At 45.1% G+C, this 27,102-nt stretch overlaps 2 protein-coding genes across 2 annotated transcripts; both read right to left on the bottom strand.

The window, feature by feature from the left end:
• Positions 1-7,377: 7,377 nt before the first annotated feature.
• On the bottom strand, positions 7,378-9,836 carry ndufs5 (NADH:ubiquinone oxidoreductase subunit S5). The gene is made up of 3 exons (XM_079368291.1): positions 9,719-9,836; positions 8,610-8,829; positions 7,378-7,587 (listed from the first exon to the last, which is right to left on the bottom strand). The coding sequence occupies exons 2-3, from the start codon at positions 8,823-8,825 to the stop codon at positions 7,483-7,485; spliced, it is 321 nt and encodes a 106-aa protein (XP_079224417.1). The 5' UTR covers positions 8,826-8,829; positions 9,719-9,836; the 3' UTR covers positions 7,378-7,482.
• A 2,851-nt stretch (positions 9,837-12,687) lies between these two features.
• On the bottom strand, positions 12,688-27,096 carry rnf19b (ring finger protein 19B). The gene is made up of 8 exons (XM_079368290.1): positions 26,355-27,096; positions 20,018-20,217; positions 17,141-17,448; positions 15,620-15,734; positions 15,205-15,345; positions 14,920-15,109; positions 14,632-14,766; positions 12,688-14,098 (listed from the first exon to the last, which is right to left on the bottom strand). Exons 1-8 carry the CDS (start codon positions 27,023-27,025, stop codon positions 13,654-13,656), a joined length of 2,205 nt encoding a protein of 734 aa, XP_079224416.1. The 5' UTR covers positions 27,026-27,096; the 3' UTR covers positions 12,688-13,653.
• Positions 27,097-27,102: the final 6 nt, after the last annotated feature.

Raw genomic sequence — 27,102 nt, 5'->3', positions numbered from 1 at the left:
AGAGTGAGAGTTAATTAAAGTGAGAGAGAAAGAAGGACGAGTCCAGAGTGCACAGGTCCAACAATAAGAAAGACAAAGAGATGTGAGGAGACAAAAAAGAAAAAAGGCCTGAATACATTTTACATTTTGCGGGCGTCTTACACACACGGATCGATACGAACAGCTTCAGGACGTCACTGCGAGCGAGAGCGTAAATGTGGAGATGAAACACACACACACAGTTTTTACTGCTCCTCCATGTCTCCTTCTTTCCCCTTTGGCTAATGCTGAGAAGCTGTGTGCATACCAAGGAGCTGCAGACCAGCACCGAGACCGTCAGACTCTCAGACGGAGGATTCTGTATCTTAAAAAAAAAAAAAAAAAAACCAGCCCGGGGATTTATGATCCAAATTTCTGAAGACAAATCGGATAGCTTTAAAGATCATGAAGACGAATAGACGGACACCTGAACGATTCTGTGACACTCATGATTCTCAACGTTTGCAGATCAGGTCTGTGCACCTTCTCACCATTTCACTACAACGTCAAGGATTTCTGTTTCGATGTCACGACACAACATGACGCTGCTTCCATGTAGCTGCCTGCAGGAGAGGAGCCACAGATCGGATTCACACGAGGGCCGGCCTCTCCAGGACTTGAGCATCTGTGCATGGGGCAACCGCTCGGCTACAGGCGCCCCCCCCCCCCCCCTTCTTCTGAATGTGTTTGCTTGGAGACCATTCACTTGACAAAATATGTTTCAATGCATCTTAATCAGCCTGTGTGTGTGTAGCATGCTCAACAAATGAATCTGAGTGAGCATAAGCATCATGATTCAGAGATCAGGGTGCCACCTGAGACAGAACTGCCCTCTTCAACCCTGCAGGGTCACAGACATGGCGGTGCTCTGCGTCTCTACAGTATGAGGGGGCGTGTCTGTAGGTCGGTGCAGGAGACATAATGTGAGCTTTATATACTTTCACCTCACAGCGGTGAAAATGAACGATATGCTCAAGTCCTGGTCCATCAGACTGAGGAGGGAGATCGCCTGCTGTAGGTGAAGGTCCAACATAAGGCTGTGAGTGACCATCTGCTACAGAGCTGCAGGAGGGGAAGGTCCGCCTGCCTGAGTGAAGGTTCTTTCTTTCTTTCTTTCTGCACCTTCCATAACATCACTGAGCTTTTTCCAGACAGACACAGCCTGCAGTGGTGGAGTCCGTTGGGATACAGCAGGTGGAGGCAGAGGTGTGGAAATGGAGCTTTCTCTGCTGATCAATAAAAGGGAACCTCTCAGGGTTGTGCATATTAAACGGAGCCATTGCTGCAGCTGGTGTCACCAGTTTTGCAAGCATGTCCTTTTCTCTCTCTCTCTCTCTGTGTGTGTGTGTGATTGTGCAGGGGGGGAATGTGTTTGCATGAATGGACATCAGACAGGGGAGACCGTGCACGCAGAGCTGCAGACTGGGAGCCTTCTTTGTCCAACACACCGCCTCTGTTTGCGTCCATAACACCAACTAATTACATTTATCCATTTGTAGCTGCCTCTGTGACTGTCTGCTGCTGAGTCTGTCATTAGTGGGGAATAAAGCTCGGCAGCCTTCTCACGACCCAGAAAGCCTCTCACTCTGTCGGCTGCTTGTTTCCAGCCCCAGCCCTCCGGAACACAAATCACGAGCAACGTGCTCAGGAAGAAAAAATGCTCCATTTCAGGCAGTGACTGACTGATGTGAGGCTTTTATACGTCTCTTTAAATAAGTGTACACTTGATATGTGACGAAAAATCAACATGTTATTGATAAAGGAGCGAGGAGAGCATGAAGACAACACCGTACCAAGATAGATTTAAAAAAAAAATGCACGGTTACAATGAGTTACCAACATATAAAATGTCCCTAAAATGTGTTTTTCAAGTTTCTATGTCAGTCTGGATCTGACAGTGCTGATTGGTTTCAATATTAATGATCAATCAATAACATCATCGGACTCGACATCTCTCTGAAACACATGATATTGATGATGTAATGATGCACGGGTTTGTAGGAAATGAAAATAAATAAATAAATAGAACCACGAGAGCTCCGGAGCAGCTTACCTTCACCGGGGCAGCAGCGGTCCTCGAATCCGAGCCCAGAGCGAGGGAGGCCGGGGAAGCTGCTGCCGCTGCCGCCGCCGCCTCTCCTCCCCGGATGGATGGATCGGTGGATGAATGTGGTGATTGGATCGGATCAGCTCCACCGATCGGGCTCCTCGTTACCCACGTTTTCCTTCACTATTGAGCAGACACTCAGCCAGGAGGATGGTAAGGCTGCGAGGAAGAGGAGCAAGCAGTGTGGCCTAATCCTGATAGAAATGGCTGTCCGATTCCTCCTCCTGGCTTTCCCCCAGTCTCTCTCTCTCTCTCCTCTCCACAACCCCCCACCAGCCCTCCTCCTCCTCTGGTCACTCAAACACACACACACACACACACTCTCACTTTCTTTTCAGTAGGCTGTTTTCACGGCTCTGACACTTAACCCATGTCTATTGAGTCGGTTAAGTGTCGCGGAAATAGAAATTTCGGTTGCAGCCCTGCGTCATCTGAGGCTCAGCAGCACCGCCAAACCCAGGCCCAAACACACACACACACATGCACACACGGTCACACACTTTCTCTCAATTTAGGGTGGACACTGAAGGAAAAAAGGGCGTTCACATTCTCAAATGAGAGGCTGCAGCTCATTCATGAGCATTTCAGGATTGCAGAGAGGAAGAAGCAGAGCTGGACCTTTCACATCACATGAGATAGAGTTAATCTGGGTTTTTATAATCCCTACACACACACACACACACACACACACACACACACACACACACACAGCAGCTCCCTCCTCCCTCTCCAAACAGCTGGAGGAAGAGAGGGAGTAGCTCAAAAAGCAATGGATCACAGATGTAGAGATGGAGAGGAGATTGGTGTGTTTACGAAGCAGCAGGATGAAGGTGTTAACATTTCAGGTTGACCTTTGAAATGTGGACCATCAATATGAGGGACTGCATGTGCACATCATCCCTGCACTCTTTAAAACCAGTACAGCTTTCTTTTATGATGCTGGTGATGTTTTATCCGTTTGTTTTTTCTTTTCTCTTCAGTTTGTTTTGATCCATTTTCTAAGAGACTCCTGAATCTGTTCATAAAGAGGATGAATACCAGGATGTTGTTGCACTTTATTCACAGCTTTTAAAGCTCCAACAGTGGAGATTCCTGAATATATGTGCAGATATTGTCAGCAATCATTTGTTTTTAAATAACTTAAAGCTCCCAGAGTGAACTTTTGGGTGGTGATGTTTTTAGCGACCCCTTGTGGTCAACATTTATTTTCTCTTTGTTCGTCCTGTGCATGTGGGTCACCGAGGTCAGACTTTAGCCCCATCCAGCAGATGTGACGAGTTGGACCCGTCCCCCCCGAAGACCAATCGTTTTGTCCTGAGTAGTGTGCCGTCATCTCATCATGAGACATCTCACAGCCTCCCAACAGGAAGTCAAGCATGTTTGACTTTTCTTTCCGCCTTCTATCAAAGGTTCAGATGTCAGTGCCGTTGACTAATGAGAGCACAGAGCGTTCTACACGAGCTAAAGTTCAAATCTAGCGGGGAAGCAAAAGAAGAACGATGTCTTTGTGCTTTGAGATGCACTGTAAAAAAATATTCGACATTAACTCAATAAAATTGAGGCAACAGGTTGCACACATTACTATCAATTAAATCTAACTTTATAACTTAGGAAACATACATAGCTTAGTCTGCTTTAAACTCTATCAAGTATGCAATATATGTCATTTCTTAATTGCTTTTGAGTAACTGAACCTTATGAAACAAAAAAACATCTGAGACGAGAGACTCATTTTGTCGCTGTGAAAAATGTTTTCAACGTGGAGCTTTTTTCAAAAATACTGCAAATTTAGTTATTTAAAAAACAGATGTTATAAATCTAGATGTTTTTCATTCTAATATTACATTTTATGTCACTATGTAGTATGGGGAAGAAGATTTTCATCGCAATCGCTTCAAGACCTTCATAAACTGATTGATTTTATGACTGAGCTAATTCAACAAAAAAATTATGTCTTTGAAAATATGCATCAAAACATTCAGGTAAGAAAATGTGTAGCAGGTCCGTTGTCACTGCGAGCTCAGCTTCATTAGACCTTTTTTAAAAAGTCCTGGGACCAGACTGTCGTGTGTTTGACTTCAGGTAAAAGGAAGGACTCTGATTTAGTTCTTAGCTCCTGCGAGAGTCTGTGTGAGTGGAGAGGAGAGATGATTCCTCTCTGCAGCATTATTCCAGTGTCACTCTGTCAAACAACAAAAAACATAAATCAGAAAAAAAACAATATATACTCAAAAGCAATGGTTATAAAGATAATACTTATTACTCATGTGATTTAATAAAGCAAAGTCAGACAACCGAAACAACACATGGAGAGAGAAATGAAAGAGAGCAGACTGACCTGTATGAAGTTCACAGTCAGAGGGTTTCTTCAGTAGCATGGAGACATGTTGACATCTGTCTTCTTGGAAAACCTTTGAACCAAATCAACAAGACATGTTAGTTCAATAAAAAGTAATGGCTTCACTTTCAGTGTTGGGTGGTAAAAACTTCCTGTATACCAGGATGTCTGATCGAAACATGGTTCCATTAACTTCAATGTATTGCATTTTAATAGAACAGTCATTTTTAATGCAAGGACATGGTACAAAGCGCATTACTGCAAGCCAAGGCTAGTTTTTTTTTTTTTTTTTTAATAAAGCACATTTCAAAAACGAGGTAATTCAAAGTGCTTTACACAACATCAAAATCATCATGACGAAAAAAGAAATAGAAAATGTAAAAGTCACTGAAAACAAACAATTCACAATCACAGAAGAACCACTTGGACATGTGGATACATGTATTTAGGATGAACTTATTTATATAGCTCCACACTTTAGAGTCAAATTAACACAAGATTACACATATACACACACAGGCAAACAATACACTTGAAAAGCTGATGTTTAGCACTTATAAATTCCTCTTTAAGCCTCAAAAGGATGCACTTGTCTTGGATCACTGTCAGGTCTCACCCTCCTCCACGTGTTGATAAACTACAAACTGCATTTCATCGGCTTCATGAAGGATCTCAAACAGGTTTCCGACAATGGCCTCAATGATTCCTGTTTTTCAGTCCACCCGTTTTCTGAGACAAAAAGGACAAAAGCCAAATTACAACACAAATATAGATTAATAAATCCATCACACATAGTGAGGGGGGCAAAGACGACAAATAATGCTTGGACAGTGCAGTGAAAATCTCTTAAAGGTTTAAAACTTTTTGGTATTCATTGACAGCTTAATGCTATTAATGGTAAGCTAACTGCAAGACACAGCTAGCTAACATTAGCTTGTCAATATGACACGTAACTGTTAGTTCATGGAAATAATCAAAACCTTTCAGAATACAAAGTATCCACAAATTTAATATTTTTACAGTAGTTCAGTGAATTAATTCAACTTATTTCAGTAAATAACATTATTTAACTTTTCTTCTGTCTATACACACACACATATATATATATATATATATATATATATATATATATATATATATATATATATATATATATACTCTTTTGACCTGTAATTTCAAACATCAATTTACTGTTTATGGATTTTGTCACTTAGCTTCAAGGTTAGCTTCATTGCTAACTACAGTTCTTAACTGTTTTAGATCATAACAGTATTTTAGTGTTGAAAATTGGTCCAGCAACTGCTCACAGTGTAACTTTCAAAATAAAGCTTATTGTTTTCTTTAGTGCAAATACTGATGATAAATACCATCACACACACACATGAACATAATGTGCAGGAGGGGAGGCGGTGAGGTCTCTGGTTTGGATTATCTGTCAAACAGGAGCTGATGGACACATGATCTGAAGGTCACTGTGACACCTCATGTTTTCATTATCGGTTAATTATTGAAGGCCGTGTCATTGATTATCCTTCAGCAGCAGTAAACCTGAAGCTCCACGTGCCTGTCTCACAGTCTCACACTCCCATGATGCTTTGAACGTGTCTGTCTGTCCTCGTTCAGTCCTGAAGGTGGAGATATAAAAACAAACAGTCGACCACTTTAAGGTCACCTACATTAAATATTTCAGACTCTCGAAGCATCTTCACGTCACAGGAAAACAAAAAAAAAACGTTTCCAGTTCTCCATGATTATGTCCTCTGTGTTATGTGCTCTTGGCGCCATCTTGTGGCCGATCACAGTCCCTCCTAATCCCATCAGTCCTTGTTAAACGCCTGTGATTGAATTAGGATGTCGAACATCATCCATCCATATCGGCCTCTCATCGGAGAGGTCCATCCGGTCCTCTCGACTGGCTCATCCTTTCAATGATTTTCTGAGATCAGGTCAGTGTGGGTGAGGAGAATAGACTGTGCTTTAACGTCATGTTTAACACAATAAAAGGTAAACACCCAGTTACACGTCATCACTGAAATTACAGGTTTGATTTATATGTCATAACTGGAGCACAAGGTTTTGGGACATGTAAACTGCGTCATGGATCAGGCCAATAATGAATAAAACAGCTGACTTAGCTCTGCTGCTAACGATGATTTAAAAGTGCTTCATCTGCTGGTTTAATTCAGACTTAATCCTTTCGTCTATCTATTGAGAAAAATGTATGAATAACGCTTATCAGAGTTTTCCACAGGCTCAAAGTGACGTCTTCATCCTGCGTCTTTTGTCCGATCATCACAAACTACAAAGAGTCTTCATCTCCTGTCAGAAATGAAAACAGAGCAGCAAACGCTCAAACGCAGGAGGAGCACCGAGTGATTCAACAACAACACAGACTGAAAACAGTTAATAGAAATATTTCCCTTCCTTGTTAAGAGATGTGTAGAGATGCTACGTGCTGCATCAGAGCTGTTTCAGCAAAGTCTGAAAAAACGTCAATATGAATAATTTGTGAAAATCTGACGGACAGAAAAACTCATCACAGCACAAAGAGATAAGCTACACGTTGTGACTTCAAGGCAGTGCTTTCTTTACTTTTCTTTTTTTTTTAACTTAATTAAATTCATTTCCAGGTGTGGACTCTCAACTCGCTCACGGAAACCAAACACGCACTGAACTCTGGGTAAATCCTGCAGAAGTGTTCAGCACTTTCAGGAAGTGTTTAGTCTGTCTGTATCAGAGCTGTGAATGTCGACACAGATATTTAACAGATGTGTAATTTTCCTCTGTGGAGTGAGAACTATTTTAACTCCAGAAGAATAAAGTCGTGAACATCATCTATTTACACGGTGCTTTCCTCGCCTCTCTGCAGAAAGAGAGTGAAGACAGAGTGAAAGAAGAGAGCACAAGACGAGGACCGTGGAAGAGACATTTATTTGCAAACTTTTACAGGAAATATGGATCCAGATTATTAACAAGAAGAGGCGTGTGTGTGTGTGTGTGTGTGTGTGTGTGTGTGTCCTCAGGGTGTCTGGTCTTTCTCTCCGCTGTGGTGCGGGGGAGGCGTGTACGTCCCCTCCTTGATCATCTTTGCTCGCTGCTGACGGATGGCGTACAGCCGCTGGTGCTGCGGGAGGAAGAGGAGGAGAAATGAGAAGTTAAAGACAGGACGCAGAGACGGAGAGAGAGAGAGGGGAGGGGACGGGGATCGTTGGGTTGTGGGAAATATCCAGCCATAGTTTCTGCAGCCACAGCAGACAGAAACAAAAACAACAGAAGGACATCTGGAAATGACCATTGTTTCCAAAGCATGACTCAGCAGAGTGTTTAGTCAGACTAAAGTTTCATCCCGTCACTTAATCTCAAATCAGCACATCATCCTGCGTCAGCTCCGTCCTCTGACAGAATGAGACAAGAGGAAGTCTTGGAGTGTGCGGGCGTTCGTGCTGCTGCAGCTCGTTTCTCAGAGAGCATCCGTCAGTCTCTGCTCTGCTGAGTCATGCTGCCGTCAACGACGACCTCACATCAACTCTGACTCGTCGGATCAGAAACAAACTTCTGTTTGTATTTCATACTCTTTTAAGAATGGCCGAGGTTTTTTATAAACACGTACTCCCTTTTCACGCCAGACTCCAAAACAAGCAGGAGAATGTTTCTCACATTTATGAGACGTTTCCAAAGACGGTGATGATTTTTCATTAAGTGAAAATATTAGAGCATTGTGTGCAGCAGTGGAGGCCACAGAGTGCCCTGTTCGACCTCACAGCACCCTGAGAGTAACAGGGTAACAAGAGAGAGAGAGAGAGAGAGAGAGAGAGAGAGAGGGAAAGAGAGAGACAGAGAGAGAGAGAGAGACACACACACACACACACACACACACAGAGAGAGAGAGAGAGAGACAGAGAGAGAGAGAGAGAGAGAGAGAGAGAGAGAGAGAGGAACAACAGGCGGGAAAGGAGTCACAGACTAGCTTATGTCACTTCTGCAGAAACTCAGAGTCGAGTAAGTTCAGCACCAACCTTGAAAAGGGATCAAGTTCCTGTCATAACAGAAACGTCGGTGGCTTAGCGACAGATGCATGCTGGGTAAACAGAATGTGCAGCTCTTGTCCTGCATGTAGTTTTTGAGGGAGCGTCTACGGACACTTACCGTCTTCTGCCTGTGCATGCACTCGTAGAAGTCCTCAAACTCCAGCTTGCACTCCTGCTTGGCGCGGGTCTGCCCGATGCCGTGAGCACACTCGATCCACTCCTTCTCGAAGGCGTGGCAGCGTGCCGGTCTGTTGTTCGGCTGTTGTCCGCTCTGCACCAGCAGCCAGCGGTCCATGTTGATGCCGAGCCGCGACTGGATGTCCACAAACGGCATGATGCTGGTGGGGGGAGAGGAAACACGAGGTTCAGGAGGAGGCGGGAAACATTAAATGAACATACAGGCACCAGATACGTTGAGATAGGAAGCCTCCAAGATCGCATCGTTGTCTTTGACTCTTAAACTTATTCATAAATGTTTAAATCCTCAGGCGCTCTCTGACCTGGTGGATCCACTGACACCTGAAGCATCTGATGGAAAGTGTCCGTTCATAAATCTGCACTCGGAACAATCATGTGGTTAAATCAACCACTTAATCATGTTGAGGAAATGTGTGATTGGAGTTTTGTTTGTGTCGTAATCGAGCAGCTTGAATCCTTCAAACTTCAAAGTGAAAAAGTTCTGAAAGGAACTTTCTTCCTGTTTTACTCTTTTTAATGTCAGATTATTTTCCCCTGTATAATTCTGTCACCAGTTTGAATAAGAAACAAATGTAAAATAAAAGAAATTAATTAACTGGAGACACTGAAGTACTTTAACTTGCAGCTGAATAAATAAATAAATAAACGTCATTATTCGTGCTGAAAACACTATTATTTTTATAACCTGAAGATTAGCCAGCTGGGAGCTAAAGCTAAGCTAATGATAATAAATAACTAAGTCAATCTCTCTGTACAAATATCTCAGTATCTCAATATCTTCCCTTTAAAAGTCTAATCATGTAGATATTTAAATAAATAAAAAGGTCGTCTAATAAAAACGTCTTAAAGTCAGATCCTTGTTTCGTCTCCTTCAATGACAACATGCTAACAACATGCTAACAACAGGCCGCTTTACGACATTTAAACTCTTCTGTTCTTTTCCTCAGCACGTGTCAGTCCTACGATATCTTATTAAAACTCCCGCGCTGTTATAATGAAAGAGTTACTTAGTAAAACATCTTTACTTACCGTGTTTTGCAGGGCTCACTTTAACCTTCCTCCGACTTCACGCGTTTCACTTTACGGCTTTACACGGCGACCGTAAAGTGGAAGGATATGTCGTAAGACCACGACACAGTGCCGTGGAGAGTTCCTGCCGCCTGTTGCAATTTACAATAAACTACACTCTCTCAAATGTATCTTGTATCATCGTATTCGTTTTTGTTTGTCTTTTATTTGATTTGAAGAGCTGTATGAGCATATTTCAGTTTATGAAAATGTAGAAAGACAAAAAGGAGACTCGCTGAATTTGACATTGTGTTTTTTTGTGCTTTTTTTAATATATATATAAGAATTTGTCTTTAGTATTGGTTGCCCAGTGATTTTAATTTGGGAGACAATCTATTGTCCCATCTATTAGGTTAAATACGTGATTTCTGATTGATCAGCAGGTACACACTCCTCTGTGTTTGGTCTAATATTTGAACATTTGTAACAGAATAAAACAGACCCCAACAACCCTGAATCTGAATCAACCCATGGGGACTGTATAGTCTTTTAAAAGTTTTTTTCTTTTTAACAGGTCTGTCTTTTTTACTGTTTTTTTCCCCTTAAAAATGTTGATGTTATTTGCACATATACATAATACTTTTCTCATATTAATATATTTTCACACACACTTCTGAATACCTCTTCTCTTCACTGTCTTGCACCGTTTACTTATTTTTTAAGTTTAAATCACATCTTTAAATCACCTTGTTGCTGAAACCTGCTCATTATTTAGTAATGGTCAGGATAATACTGGAGGTTGCTCATATTCAGATCAACAACTCAACAAGTCTTTATTGTGATATTACTATGAGACAAATCTACAACCAGCACACGGAAAAAAAACAAGAACAAGAACAGATGTTTAATTGTTTTGCAGCTGTTTTTTGTTTTTTGAACTATTTTCTGGTTTGTATTTTATTTAATTTTTAAAACTATTCTTGTTATTTTGCATCGTTTATATTTATGTTGTTGTTGATTCTGATTTGTTTTTGTATGATTTTACTGTAAGTAAAAGCACATTGTTAACCCATGTCTTTAAAGGCTGCTATATCAATAAAGTTATTATCATTAAGGACTATTTCCATTTCAGGAACGGGCTGCATACTATGAGGATTTCCATTCCAGTGTAAATAATCAAATAATGACTGAGAGACAGTTTAAAGTGTTGGAAAAAAAAACAAGAGTACATTGCTTTGGTGCAACATCAGATTGTGTTTATTTATTCTTCCCCAAAAGGTCCACAAGTCGTCTTTCACAGTCCTGCATGTAGAACCCCACACGGAGCAGGGACAGGAAGTACACAAACAATATAATAACACTTAAATATTGCTATCTATAGACTCTAAAAACCTTTCCGTATCATGACAGGAGCACCTGTGGGCGCTCCGTCGGTGGTACATTCACGTGTTTTCTCACAGGCAGGCAGGCGGAAAACGAGTGATAAGTGCAGAGCAAACAAAGCACTGCCGACTTCTATAAGCAGCCAAATCCATAAAGCTACTCTGAGATGAGAAAGGCTCCCGAGTTGATTCCTTTTTCCGATTAAAAAGGAAAACCTGGAGGGAACCGTTTTTTGAAACTGAAGCACAGAGGTGATACAGAGCTAAAAAAAAACAACAATCCAGGCAGGTGTGTATGATTAAAAAAGAGCTCATCGGCGTTGATGTTTGAAGAGTTTGGCTCCAAAAGACACAAGAGATGAACGGTCGAATATAAAACGATGAAGTTAGAGATTAAAAAACCGGATAATTACAGTCCTTGGATCTTAAAGTTGGTTTAAAAATACAGAATAATAAACATGACGTGAGCGTTTATCCTCACGAGGTGATTAGAGATGATTTTAGAGCCAAACTCTTTGACAGTTACATCCAACATAAAAGGCCTTCAGGAGGTGATTTTTATTTTGGTTGTACCACAGACTTTCAGTAAAACTCTCTCAGAGCAAACACATGATGGAAAGCCAAACAAACACAGACCAACGATAAATAAGATAAATTCAGATAAAGTGCACGAGTGCTCATTCAAAAGAAACAACAAGTGTGACCAACAAATACATTCAGAAAGAGTCCACACACACACACACACACACACACACACACACACACACACACACACACGCGCGCGCACACACACACACTCGAACACACAGAACTTTCAAGTGGGTCAGATTGTGTGTTGTGTTGTTGCTGGTCCGGTCCAGTCACAAGACACACACACACACACACACACACTTAAGGACCAATCAGAGAGAGTTCTGACAATGAAGAGGGAGCAGGATTGGGTTAGAGAGAGAGAGAGCGAGCGAGCGAGAGAAGAATCATTTTGTCTAAAATGTTCTGAGATGATCTCGAGCTTCATCCTTCATCGTTTTTCTCATCTGACTGTTTAAAAATTGTCTTAAAGCGAGAAACTAAATCATCAGCTTCACTTAAGACAACTTTTTCACTTTTTCAGGCGGATTAGTGGTCGGGTCGCACGCCGTGTACGGAGGCTGTAGTCGTCCAAGCTGGAGACCTGATCTCCATCTCTCCCTGCTTTCTACTGTCTGATCAAATAAAAGGCAAATAGCACTACTGTAGCTGAATGTGTTTAATATTCTTTTTCAATTTTGGTCAAAGTAATTCTGTGTATAATACAGTATATATATATATATATATATATATATATATATATATATATATATATATATATATATATATATATATATATATTCTCTGTAAACAGGCCGGACTGCCCCCACGAGGGCATTAAAGTGCGTCTCAACTTCTTCAAGAGAAGTCTCTCCTGTTGAGTCCTGAAAAAGGTTTCAAGGCTTTAAGACAAAGATGTGTCCTATACTGGATCTTGCACTTCTGCACAAGTGGAATATTTATAAAGTGATAAACATGTCAGATCATCACAGTGCAAATAAAGAAAGACGAACCTGAAAAAGATCCCAAAAAAAAAAAAAAAAAAAAAGGGAAACGGCTTCTCTCAGTGCAATTAAACCCGAGCGCCTCTCTCTCCACGTCACTGTCAGAACTCAAGCACAAGTCAATAGTCTTTAATTCCAAACAATGCTTCCTCCTCCTCCTCCTCTTCCTCCTCCTCCTCCTCTTCCTCCTCCTCCTCCTCCTCTTCCTCCTCCTCCTCCTCCTCCTCTTCCTCCTCCTCCTCCTCCTCCTCTTCCTCCTCCTCTTCCTCTTCCTCCTCCTCTTCCTCCTCTTCCTCCGTGCAGGGAAAATAAGATTTCAGTGCAGCTTCGTCGTGAAAGTAACTTTAACTTTCCCCATCAGGGTAACAGAATCTCACTGCTTCTTTCACCCAGTCACACCAGGCAGACTCACGCACACGGTTAAATTCAAGGTCACAGAGAGAGAGAGAGAGAGAGAGAGAGAGAGAGAGAGAGAGAGAGAGAGAGAGAGAGAGAGAGGAGAAATAAAGCCAATATAGTAAAGTCCACATTCATTCACACTTTGTTATAAACGTCCTCTTCGTCCTCTGCAGACAATCCTCCCTCTGCTGCGCTCGGTGAATAATCACCGTGTCTTTTTTTACTTTTGAGATTTCTTCTGGAAAATTTGTACCTCTTTTTTTTTCTTTTCTCTTTTCTTTTTTTTTTTTGCTTTAAGTAGCCGAGGCATTTGCACCGAGGAGTAAACATAAATTCATCGTGTTAGAAATCTCAGAGGTAGAACCCTGACAATGTTCTCAGCGAGGAGATTGACAGGTAGAAAGATAAGACAGACGGACGAAAGTAAACAAACCGTTTGAGTTGAAGACGGTGCGTGTGTGTGTGTGTGTGTGTGTGTGTGTGTGTGTGTGTGTGTGAGTTGCAGAAGCAGCAAATGAGAACTAAGGAGAAAAAAGCCATGATGAAGAAGAGGAGGATAAATGTTAGATTTTTTTGTGCAATCCTGAGAGCAGCGCTTCTCTCAGACGTAGAGGATGACGTTGCTTTCTGCGGGACAGTGAAGGCCTTCGGGGGGGTTCAGGGCTCGGCAGGAGGGGGGCTGGGCCTGCTGGCTGGAGGCCAGGTGGCAGCTTTTAGGGTGGGGGGAGTCACAGTCGTCGGACGTCAGCTCTGCGATGTCGTCCGACTGAGTGTCCGACATCTCCAAGTCGCTGCGGATGCTCTCCGGCTGTGCCAGCGTGACGTCTCTGAGCCCCTCCCTGAGGGACGCGCCCGCAGACAGTCCCAGCGCGGAGCCCGACAGAGCCCCGCCCCTTCTGGAGCTGCAGTCCTGAGGCTCCTCCCCTCCTGAGGCGGTCGCCATGGCAGCAGAGCCGGGAGGCGGGGTTAGGTCCTCTTCGCTGGTCAGGCAGAGATGGCTGGGTTTGGTCTCGATGTCCACCTGGATCTCCAGGTTGGTGCAGTCCCTGCAGAGATCCACAACAAGTCAGACCCGGGGAGGGGGGGGGGGCACAAACAACTCCAGACCTTTCAAGCCCCGTCCGTATTTATCAAAAATATTATTTAGAAAAGTGTGTTCGAGTGTAAGATAACCTCTGACACCGACACGATGAAGGTGAGAGCGCAGCTGCAGTTATCAAATGATTAAAAAAGCAAGAGAGAAAGACATCTTTGTGGTTGCCTTGACAACCAGATCTGATCCATTGAAAATGAGTCAAATGCGCTTCAAGCTTCAAAAACACGAGAATATCAACACAGGGAGGAAAAGTGATTTTCTTTAACGGAGGCCAGATCAGCTGTGTGATGTGATCTGGTTTATTTAAAGCCGCCAATCTGACATCGACCCACCGGACTGTCAGATTAGTTGTAATTAACAAGATCGCGAATTAAATCTGACGGGTGGACGGACGAATCAACAGCCGGACAGGAAGTAGTAAAAATGTTTTGTTATTGTAGAGAGGAAGCGGTCGAAGACAGGAAGAGAAGAAGAGCGTGTCACCTGTCAGGTAGTGTGTAGGAGGAGATGATGGATCCGGCCATCCCTCGGGTGCTGGCACAGTCGCTCCCTGCGCCCAGGCTGCCCGTCTCCCTCTGAGCGGACTCTTTCGCCAGCTCCCCCGCCTGCACCTCCAACCTGGACCAGAACAAGTGATCCGTCAGCACGGAGCGCCACCAGGCGTTTCACACAATCACATATTCGCAGGTCGATTTTGTCTCTGCAAGTCAAGCTGGTCGAGATTCATCCCAAAGACGACCTCCTGAACTCTGACCCCCAGCTCGTCCTCACCTGCTGTATTTGGTGGTGCGAGTTCCCAGGGCGCCGCCTGCCAGGGTGTTAAAGTGGGGAGTGTCTCCCAGGGTCCCGGGGGCCACAGAGAGCCCCTCGCTGGGGGACGTGGTGCTCATCCCGCTAACCGCCCCGTCCAGACTGCTCTCTCCCAGGCTGGGGGATTTCAGCGCTCGCCATGCGTCCGCCACTGAAAAAAACATTTCAAAGACGACGTTTTTTTTTCTCCCCCTCAAAGTTCGAGTGAAAAGACGAACGAGGTGAAAAGTCTTTTAGCGTCCTCACCTGTGATCGGGCCGTCGTCTTCATCGAAGTCGATACGCACGCCTCGGCCCTTCCCCCTGCTGACGCCGCAGCCTCCTCCTCGACACAGAGAGATGGGCACCACGCCGTACACGTACGCCAGCATGATGGGAACACCGATACCTGAAAACAATCAAAGTGTTTGAACACATTCATGGCCCACCTGAGTTTAAACCCATTTCAAGCCTGTTAAAATAAATAAAAATAAGGCTTCTTTTTCTGATCCATGTCTTGAAATGTATCTTTGCTTGATCTATTCATTTTGATTCTACGCTCTGAAAGCATAAAAAGAATTAAAAACACCCCGTGTGTTTTATTCTCTTCTCTCAGCGTCATCCCGACACCTTCACACAGCGAACAATAAATCTCTGACGGCTCCGTTTTCCGAGCTTCTTACCCACGCTGACAGCTGCGATGACCGGGGCTGTGACGATGGATAAGGCCACGCCCCCTGTGATGGCCAGGTTCCTTCTGTGACGAGACAACTTCTTCAGCTCGTAGTGGGCGTGGATCTGCAGCCACAGGAGAGAGAGAGAGAGAGAGAGAGAGAGAGAGAGAGAGAGAGAGAGAGAGCGAGAGAGAGAGAGAGAGAGAGAGACGGTGAAGCTGCAGGTTAAATATCAATCTGACTTCCATTTTGTTATAAATACTGATATTTAAAAATCAGTAAATAACCACACTCAGAGATTTGAACGTGTTGTGCGACTGTTCTCCACGAGGGGGCGCTACTGTGTCTTAATGTGCTGCAGCCCTCGTCCTTTAGCACACACTGTTACACAGAAACAAGACAGAGGAGGACACGTGTTTCTGATTCCTGTAATCAAGTTCAATCAGGTTTTATCAGGGAATCAGGGATTTATTTAGATCGATGGGCTCGGTTATATTTGACCGTTATTTTAAGGTTTATCTTTGTTGTAGAGACCGGACAGTGACGCGAGTCGGAAACCAGGGAGAGAAAGGAGACACAGGTTGGATTTGAACCCAGACCACCCACTTGGAGGATTCTCCGTCCACACGTCACACGTCGCTCCGCCCCCAGCGGCCCCGCCACTTCGTTTTCTTCGCTCGTTTTGAAGGTCATTGCGAGGTTGCCCCGACGCCTTCCCATCCCATCCGGTTTTATTTGTCTGATTACCTTCGATGACTTTGGAGGAGGCTTTAAAACTGAATCTGCATCATTCTTGGCCTCACATTTCCCCCGAATCCATCGTGTCACTCAGAGGTCACTTTAAATCGTCACGTCAGACGTCTTGTAAAAGTTTTACCGCTCTTAAAGTTTGGAAAACGTAAACAGAAATGTTTTCTATGTTTCATGTTATTCAATCTTAAATCAGATGCTGAACGTGCAGCAACTAAAACTTTCCTATTCAGTTTAAGGAACTTTAACATCAGTCAGTCGTCCTCAGTGTTTCAGGGTTTAATTCTCATTACATTAAGACAACACGAGACACGTCTGTCTTTCGTTCTGATTTTAAAGAGCACCATTCTTTGTCTTTATGTTTTGTGTTGTTGGTGTGACTGGAAACGTTTCTGTGACACTGAAAGAGAAACTAAACTGCTTTCAGTCTGTTCTCAGAAAGCCAGAGTTTCAAAGGAGGGAGACATACTGAAACTTAGAGGAGGCTTTCTGTTCTGCAATGTTTGAAACTCCAGATAATCACCAGGGGAGTGTTGAGAAAGAATGACTAAACTGTAAACTGTGTGTGTGTGTGTGTGTGTGTGTGTGTGTGTGTGTGATCACAACTCTGTGGTTTTCCACTTCTGCTTTCTGTCGTACAGGAAGAAGGAAAACGTCATGAAAGTGACCCTGAAGTTTAAAATAGTGCCGCTGCACATTTATTTAACCTCAGAGAAAACAGATTTAGTTTTGATGAAGCTCTAAAGTGGAGGGCGTCACATGCACATGAAGGTGTCTCACCTTGCGGCCGACGTACACGGGGATACCGATGACCATGGCGGGAACGGCGATGCCTGCGATGAGAGTGATTCCGACCGGAGCGCCGATCAGGGTTCCCAGCTGCCACAGAATCTTCTTCTTCCTGCTCCACGGCTTCTTCCCCCAGAAGGTGCAGCCGGAGGGACTGAGGTAGTGCAGGTCGGAGATCTCCTTCATGCAGAGCCAGCAGAACTCACAGCCGCACACGGCGCAGGTCATGTGATTGCAGCTGCCGTCGTTCATCTTGATGATGTAGGCGCCGCAGCGAGGGCACGGCTTGATGTCGTCAGCTGAGGACGGAAGCAGGACGGGGACATCAAGACATTTTTTACTCTCCTCTTTTCTTAAACGAGTTTAAAGAAAAGTCGACACATTTTAAAATATTCACTTGACTGATTATTTTACGGCGGGACATTTAATCGTTTCACAGGTACGAGAGAGGCGTCAGTCCAACAGAAAGTGAAACCGTTCGACTTCCCGATATGTCAACAATTGTCCAAACATCCCCCTAAAGAACTTTCCAAACAAATGAAACCTGACCACCGTTTCCAAACATTCCCAGTGACTCAGAAAGAAATGACGTCCCGGCCCTCGAATAAAATAAACACACAGTTATTGTTTAATCCTCCGGGGTCATCGAACTCTCACAAAAAAATGGGCTCCATGTTTTTTTTATTCTTAGTATCTAGTTCAGTGAAATCAGAAACCACCTGTCACCATGACAACGTCCAGCTTTTATATAGTCTATATGTGTAAGAGCATGTAGACTGTCTGCTCTGCTCTGACTCTGAACACAGTTAGAAAAAAAAAAAAAAAAGTTTGCTACTGTTTTGATTTGTTGTGAAATGAGACAGAAAATAAAAAATCTGGTTGAATCTTATAAATATAAGAAAAAAAAAAACGCAAAGCAGTTCCATGAAGTCGTCTGTTTCTTGGCAGCAGAGTCGGACCTCATTAGAGTAATGGATCAGACGAAGCGCCGCGCGTTGTCCTCCGACAGACATCAAGGAAGTGGACCAAAAAAAAAAAAAAGAGCAGTTTACTTTGGGTTTGAAATCTGGATGCTGAGAACTGTCTCTGCTCTTTTAAAGGGCATTTTGGCATTTTCACTTGAAGAGACTGTGTGTGTGTGTGTGTGTGTGTGTGTGTGTGTGTGTGTGTGTGTGTGTGGGAGTAGTCTTAATGTTTGTTATTCTGCTGACACAACTCATCAAACTGTCTCCCCCTCGCGTTCCCTTCTCATCCCTCTTCTCTTTCTTCTTCTATCATCAATCCTTCCCTCCCGTTTCTTCTTCTTCTTCTTCTTCTTCTGTTCATTTGTCTGTAAACGGTTGACTAAGCAGCAGGTGTTCAACTTTCAGACAGACAGACAAAGAGGGAGCGGCCTGGGTTTTTTTTATGACTCAGTTTCTGTCTCCTGGATTGATGTCAGATCTTGTGAAGAGTTGGCAGGGAGAGTGGAAGCGGTGAGTTAAGGAGAGGCAGAGAGAGGACAGCTGGAGGGATTTAGCTAATAGATATTTAATCAAAATGGAATTAAAGACACACCGAGACATGTGAGGACGTTTGCACGCACATGGGGTTGGACGACTGTTTGGATGTTTTTCTTCGTGTCTGTCATGACGACAACAAAAAAACAGTTTAAGCATAACCTCCAAACTCTGCAGAAAGGAGACAGTTAGCTTAGCTTAGCTTAGCTTAGCTTAGCATAAATACTGCAAACAGGGGGGAACAGGTCGCTCAGTTCTCTCTCTCATGATCCTAATGTGAGCTCTCCGGCTTCGAAATAGTTCAAACATTATCCCACTGTCTGTGTTTTTTAGAAGCCTTTATGCTAAGCTAACACTTAGCATAAAGGCTAGCATAAACTCAAGTCATAGCACAGCAAGTGTCAAATTTCTCAGCTCTCAGCTTCCTTCCACGTTTAAGGTTCAGGATGAGAGTAAAATGTGTTTCACTCGAGGCTCCTGGAAAATAGTATTAAGCGTTTTAAACAACTTTTTTTGGCGCGCTATCAGGATGTAAAGACGCTTTTTACAGACCCGACACTAATCGTTGAAATAATTGTGACTTGGGGCCGCAGGTGGTCGGTGTGCACGGCCCATGTACAGAAGCTTAACCCAGGTCTGAATCCCTCTCTCTCTCCCTCTCTCTCTCTCTCTCTGATTACTGACTCGATCTAATGAAGGCATTAAACCCCTAAAATAAATCTCCTTCCTCTTATTATGAGCCACATTCACCTGACGAGTCCACATCTTATCTCAAGAGATAAAAAGCAAAAACAAAGAAAAGCCTGGAAGTGCAAAATACCTGCAATGCAGCAAGTAAATCCTGGTACATTATCAAAACAAAAGAGACTAAAGAAAGCCGCTGGGAGAGTTCACCAAACCACAGAGAGTTACACTTTTGTTCCAACCGGAGGAATCACGTAAGGAGACGTTTAAAAATACAGCGTGACAACAAGGTGTCACAAAACTCTGCAGAGCAGAACCCGAGGTGTATAAATAGCGTCCCGTGCTCTGATGAACGCCGCCGCGTTCAGCAGAAAGAACAGCAGGGGAGCCGAGACGAGTCTGACTCGATGCTCTGACGGAGAACGAGGTGACTGACGTGTGATGGAGACTGACGGCGGGACGCAGACACGAAGAGGCGAAGAGGTGTGAAGACATTTCTCAAGAAGGAAGTGCTGTGGGAGACGATTTTATCTTTCTGCACACACACACACACACACACACACACTCACACACACAAATGCATATGCATGTGTGTGTGTGCTTGAAAGTGTCAGACTGTGGTTACTTTTGTGCATTCGTGTGTGTGTGTGTGTGTGTGTGTGTGTGTGTGTCTCCAGGCTCTCACCGGGTCCCTGCTCCTGCGTGTAGCTGGGCGAGTGGTTGCTGTGCGTGTGCAGGGATTGCGCCCTCTGCTGGCGGGCCGAGTCGCAGGTCTGGTTGGGATGCCAGGCCTGTTTGCAGTGGTAGCAGAACTCGGCGCCGCAGCCTTCTCTGCGACACACCAGCCTGGGACAGCTGGCACAGCCCGAGGCGATGACGGCGAACCTGAGAGGGAAGCAAAGCGAAGAGTCAATAATGGAAGATGTGGCGACGCGACGTGTCAAATTATGAAGTCAGGAAAAAAAAGATTTGTTTGTTTACAGCTTCACTGAGACATGTTTTTTTGATGGGACACTAAATTACAAAACTCTGAGTTTTTTTGAAAACGGCTGATCCAACCGAGAATCGACTTTCAGAAATTGTCGGCTTCCTTATGTTGAAGCCAAACATCCAGAACTTTGAGCATCAACACACCAAGGCTGATCCACGCTCCAGAGGAAAAAAGAGGAAGAGCCGCTGATGAATCATTTCCAGGCCGAGTCACAAGATAGTGGCAGCAGCACATTTACGTATATATATTTATATATATATATAATTTATTTTAGCAGGAACGTGTTCTCGTCTGTTGTTCCAGACAGCAGCATCAAAGCTGAGAGCACGTTCACCAGAGACAGAGCGACTCTGTGACACATGAAATCGATTTTCTTCACTCTTTGTCCTCGTGTGCTTCTCGTTGTGACGCTCTCTAAATTTGCCCGCTTGCTTCATGAGTAAAACTTGCGCTGACCTTCGGACGGCTCAAAGACTCGAAAGTCCCTTTTAACAGCCGGATTCGTGACGTCCCATTTTGACGTCACGTTTACAGCCTGGAACAAAAAAGTCTTGGTCTGGTGTCTTTCGATTTCGATTGGACGAATAGGGCGTGGCTGATCAGTCTGACCAATGGGTGCTTTTGCAGGCGGCTTAAATCCAATCTGCCTGTTTCTAGCTTGACTGAAAGTACACACAGCACAATTCAGACTGCTGTTTTCAAGCTGCGATGTTTTAATTGATATAATCGATCAGAATGTCCTGGAGGTGTATTGGGCGTCTGCGTGCGTGCACCAAAGACTAAAGAGCGAGTTTGTGGCGTGACGTGCACGACGAGTCCATCTGATCGAAGGCTGACAGTTTATAAAGACGAACGCACCCAACGCTCCATCTTCCATCCAACGAGCCAAACGAGAGACAAACACGGTGAGTGAAAATAAACTGAGATGTAACTTTACGACTTCACGGTTAATCAGTCACATCAGGAAGTAAAGATCTCCAATACGGCCACTAATGGACACTCTGAAGACCCTGAGAGCTCTCTGTGTTCTGAGAGGAGATCAATGGAGTCCTCACACACAGAGAGAGAGAGAGAGAGAGAGAGACAGGATGAGGGCGATCAATGAGTCTCAAAGTTCAATACTGAGGGAGAAGGAGCGTTCTGCTCAGGAGTGTCGATAAAGTTTTGTTTTTCTGACACGCTGTGTTTAGAGACGACACAGAAGAAAGGTCAAACCAGCAGGTTGGGACTTGACGACGTAATGGACGGGTACAAGACCAAAAAAAAAAAGACTCTTTTATGAGGAAAAGTTGCAATGAATCATGGAAATTTTCTCCCATTGGGAAACACTCAGGTTTGTACCACGCTGTTTCTTTGGCCATTTCCCTCTTTATTCAACAGGCCAGCTGAGAGAGAGGGAGCCGAGACCGGATTCGAACCCGCGACAGCAACATAACCGCTGAACAAACCAATCTGCCCTAATGGCTGTTGATACTGCTCTAGTGGACAGTCGAGGAACTGCAGTCTTTTTGTCGACTTCATTTTTCCAACACCAGAAGCGGCTTCCTGTTGATTATTCACGTGGTTCATATTCAACGTTAAATTTAGCCGACAGGTTGACATTTTAAAACAATAAAAGGCACAAAAAAAAAAAGGCAATTAAAAAGTGAGAGAGAAAGAGCTGTCGATCACTGAAGGACTCACAAAAGAAGCCCGGTCATCAAATATTGTCACCAAGCAAAATGTGGAGGAGGGAAAACAAAAGCAAACGGGGATTTAAACACTTTCAGCTGCTTCAGCGACATGATTAAAAAAAAAAAAAAAAAAGGAGGACAAGCGCGTGGACAAAAATTGTGATTATTTGGCAAACTTGTAATTGTCTTGGAACGCCTCCAACTCCATCATGTCACTCACTCACTTCCTGCTCTTCAAAGAGCGCGACAGGGCGGGTTTGCACGAGGAGGACAAGATGAGACGAGCCGAGTCATTCCTGCAGAGACGCCCCCCTCCCTCTGCTCTCACGTCAACCCGCACTGACCGTCCCACATCAGGGCTCCGAGGTCAGCTGGTCAACCGCACTGACTCGACTTTTCAAATCAAGCGAAGAGAAACAGAAACACACAGAGATGCCAGTTTGGCATTTTGTCCCGCTGCGTCAGCGCGCCGCTGCGAGCTGCTCTAAACAGAAACAGAGCCGCAGAGCTTCAGATGACTAATGAACCAACAACTCTCCAAACTCGACCTCTTCACTTTCACATTTCTGAAAAACCCACGTCGGGTATTTCCCTGACCACAAGAGTCCCCCCCCCCCCCCCCCCCCCCCCCCCCTCCTCCCTCCCATCCCGTGTGATCACCTCATGTTATAAATATGTCTGTTCAGCTTCATATCAAACATTCAGATTAAAGTTTTCTCTCCCATCCTCCACGACACGCTGCTGGAAACAAGAAGAGACAGACTGGAAAGTCTGCGTGTCTGTTGGTTAACTCTGGACTTGTTGCTGTACAAAAGCCCAGGTTGCAACGACCCCCCCTCCCCTCCCCCCGTTTCAACGCTGTCTCACGATTGGTGAATTTTGACGCTGTCGCTGAGGGCGCTTTGAGGAGACAAAAAACACAAGGAGGGTAAAAGCAGCTCGTGCGATCATGTGGATGTAAATGTGAAGCAGAACGAGAGGGGGGAGGAGGGGGGGAGAGAGAGAGAGGGGGGAGAGAGAGGGGGGGAGAGAGGGGGGAGAGAGAGAGAGAGGGGGGGGGGGGGTGTTATGAGTGCTGACACGCTGCGTGTGGAGAGGAAACATGCACAGACAGTCCTGACAGTGTTCAGTTCCACCAGCAGCCACCTGGGACTCCTGCTGAGCCTGTTACCACAACAGCACACACACACACACACACACACACACACACACACACACACACACACACACACACACACACACACACACACACACACACACACACACACACACACAACCAAACAGAGCGACAAAAACAAAAAAAACAAAACAATCCAGAACGACGACGTGCACACCCGACTCCGCTGAGCACGTATTGATCTGTTTAATTAAGTCCCCCAACTCCCGTTACCCCTGGCAACGCTCCCTCTTATGCAGCATTGATAGTCGCCATGGAAACTGACAGCCAGAGGGGAAGGCAGAAGGACACTCAGACGTGACAGTCGCACAGGATGAGACCTCACCGGTCAGATTAGAAGAGCAGCTTCTTCCATTTCTACATTTTTTAAAAAACGTCCTCCGAGCTTCTGTCTGTTTTCTTTCTTGTTGGACACCGACAGAAAAAGCTTTTCATACGTTTGGAGTTTTATTTTGAAACATTGAACAGCTCAGTCTGCCAAATAACCGGCGGGTTGGACATTTACACATCACGGTCACGTCTTAGCGTGTTCAAATGAAAACTGTGTGTGTGTTCGTCTGTCGTCTGACCTCGGCAGACTGAGTCACCGCCTAACCCCCCCCCTCCCTGACACCATCATCCCAAACAGACCCAGTGTTTACATGTGCTCTCCCCGCAGATCACGGAAGAGAAAAAATAAACATGAAGACTCCTTAACGCTCGCCGCGGAGCGTTTCACCGACACGCACACGTGTGACGCGTGTTTCATGTCTAACAGGAAACACGTCGGCTGGACATCGAGACTTCTCCGTCGCTCACTGTTATGGAGGTAAGATACAAGAAGCAGGTCACATTTACATAACTTTCTCACAAGTGGGTCAATAATATGCTAAACACACACACACACACACACACACACACACACACACACACACACACACACACACTCATCTATAAACACTGTTCACAGATCTAATGAAGGAAACTGACACATATTTAACAGTTTCTGCGGGAGTCACCTCTCCAGTCACCGACAGTCTGAGGCTGCCAGGTGTGTGTGTGTGTGTGTGTGTGTGTGTGTGTGTGTGTGTGTGTGTGAGGTGTCTGGGCTGTTTGTGGTGAATGATAATTCGTCGTCTTGAGTTAAAGAGGCGGTGAGTCACTGCTGGCGTCAGACACAGGATCATCTCGGTGGGTATGTAGGTCAGCGGTGGTCAACCTCTGCTCCGATGACACCGCTGACGCAAACAAACACACACAACACACACACACACACACACACACACACCTACACACACTTTTCCAGGGTTTTTTCCCCCGTTAGATAAACTTCACCCACTCTACTTGACCTGATCCCCTTGTTTGAACTGTAACTCTTCTTTTTGTCGGGGGGGGGGGGGTTGTGAGGTCAGGTCAGGATGTGCTGGTCGCGACCGTGTCGTCCCTTCAACACACACACACACACACACACACACACACACACACACACACACACACACACAGAGAAAGTAACGACGGCTAGAACAACAGTGTGAAGAGAAGTTAAAACACCCCTCCAGATGTTGATTTTCCTCTCCACTGGGAGTGAAAACTATCCCACTCACACTCTTGTTCTCTGACTAAAAGAAGAAACTGTAAAAACAGAAACGGATCGCTCGCTGTGACTCAGAGGTCGAGTTGTTCAGAGGAAACGGGGCAGAGTGAAATATCGAGGAACAAACAGTCCAAATCCTTTTATCCTTCAAATATGAACTAACTTCAAAAGTTAGTCAGGACTGCCCAGATGTTTAGCAACATCTGTGCAGAGTCATCCCCAGGAAACTAATTATTAGACGGCTTAAAGCTAACGCAGAAAGAAACGAACATTTAAGAAGATTTTTATCACTTAGTAAAGTCTACAGATTCTAATGCACGTCATCCTGTTTTAGATTTTCCGCTTTCATCTCGTCTTTTATCTTCATGCATCAGCTGGTCGGGAATTCACGCAACAACAAAAAAATAATTTGAGAAAAAGTGTCGTGCGTCCTTCGTGTTGTGTAAAGACGCCGAGCGACAGAGAAACAGATTCATGATCTGGTCCGTGTGGTTTTTTTTTTTAAATACAGATTTATGCAAAGATAGCGTTGGCTCGTTGGCCTTCCCCTGCAGCAGTACCTGTAACCGCAGCAGAAAGATATCACTGCGTTCCTCCTTCCCACACACACACATACACACACACACACACACACACACACACACACACACAAACACAATGAATCACTCCTGCCTGCTGCGATAAAACAAACGCCTCTCATTTGTTCCAGAAAAACCCAACGAGAGCGGCTGCACCTCCAAACCACGTCGGACCCTCCCCTCCTCCGACTCTCTCGAACTAACCCGCTTTCACTTTCCCCTCCGTGACCTCCGCTTTCACACCTCGCCGCCGTCGCTCTCCTACAGGAGCCGAGCTCGCCGGTTCCTGTTGTGTCTGACAAAAGGAAGGCCGTCATTACGGCGAAATATGAAGCAACAGTTCTCAGCTGAATTACGGTACAAAGAGTGAGGAAACAAACCAGGAAGTGAGAGAAAGAGAGAGGAGGAGGAGGAACACAGAGGATGAAGATTTAACATCCATCACATCAGAAGCTAAACTCGCACTTTACGCTGATAAACGACACCTTCTTCTTTGTGTTCAAGCTGATTTATATTCCCGACATGAACCACCACTGAAACTACCTCAAACATCAAGAGTCCGCATCTGAAGATAAAACCACCTTAAAGTTTCACTTTTCTCTCACTTTAAATCTTTCGGTTTCTGTTTTTCTTTCAGTCTTTCTTTTTTTTTTTTTTAAAGATTAAACATCCAGACAAATTCTTAAGTGACTCAAAACAAGAAATCCCTCCTTTATTTGTTCACTGACAGATAGATAGATAGATACTTTATTGATCCCGCCTTGAATTTCCCTCGGGATCAATAAAGTATCTATCTATCTATCTATCTGACATCGAACACCTGATGGTTCAGAGTCACTTTGACTTTGCTTATCTTTGTTGTTGACTTTGTCTCGGGTGAAGAACTTTGGATCGTCTGAAATGTGCTTTTTAAAAAACGTGACTTCAGTTTGGGGTTTTTTTCCAGAGCTTGTGAAAGACTTAAATGATCAAAATATCAGATGCAACCCAAAAAGAATATTAGTGTAGAGATGCACGTGCAGGTTCTTACCCGCAGTCCGGCGCCGGGCACCATCGACAGTCTGGATCAGAGGCGAGGCACCTCCGCAGCAGGAACTCCTCGTACTTCTCCAGCAGCGCCGCGTCGTCCAAGATGTCCGCCACCTGTTGCGGGGCGAGTCTCTCGGCGCACTCCGGGCAGCTGAGCTGGACTCGGCTCTCCGTGATCTCGATGCGGAGGTACTGTCGCAGGCAGCAGAGGCAGGAGCGGTGGCTGCAGCCCAGCAGCTCCGGGAGCTGCTCGGCGGGCTGGCGCACCAGGCACAGGGGGCACTCCAGGAGCTGGTTCTCCCCGTCCGAAGGGGCTCCACCTGGGGACGGCTGGCTGGAGGGCAGCGGCTTTGACGGGGTGCTGTTGGCGGCGTCCTGGGGGGTCGTCACGGCTGTGGCGGTGGCGGTGGTGGTTGTCGTTGGCGTGGCAGCGGCAGCAGCAGCGGCGGGCGCCGAGCTCAAGGCAGACGGCAGAAGATGTGGCTGTGTGTGCAGAGTCAAAGGGGGGGCCCCTCCGCCTTTGGGGCCCTTGGCGCCCCGGGAGCCTCGCTTGCTGTGGAACAGGCTGTGGAAGGAGATGCGGCCCTGGCGCTTGCCGGCCGCTCGGCACTTAGGGTTCGGGACGCCGCTCACTGAGGAGTGAGGCGACTCGGAGTCCTTTTCTGATCCCATTTCTCCCCAGAGGACGCAAACAGTCGGCTAACTGTCCCCTGATTCACGGTGATGTACTTCAGAGACACACACACACA

Source organism: Symphodus melops (genome assembly GCF_947650265.1).
Source record: "Symphodus melops genome assembly, chromosome: 18".
NCBI lineage: Eukaryota > Metazoa > Chordata > Actinopteri > Labriformes > Labridae > Symphodus > Symphodus melops.
The sequence above is the reverse complement of the archived record's forward strand: the minus strand, read 5'-3'. Positions and strand labels throughout refer to the sequence as shown.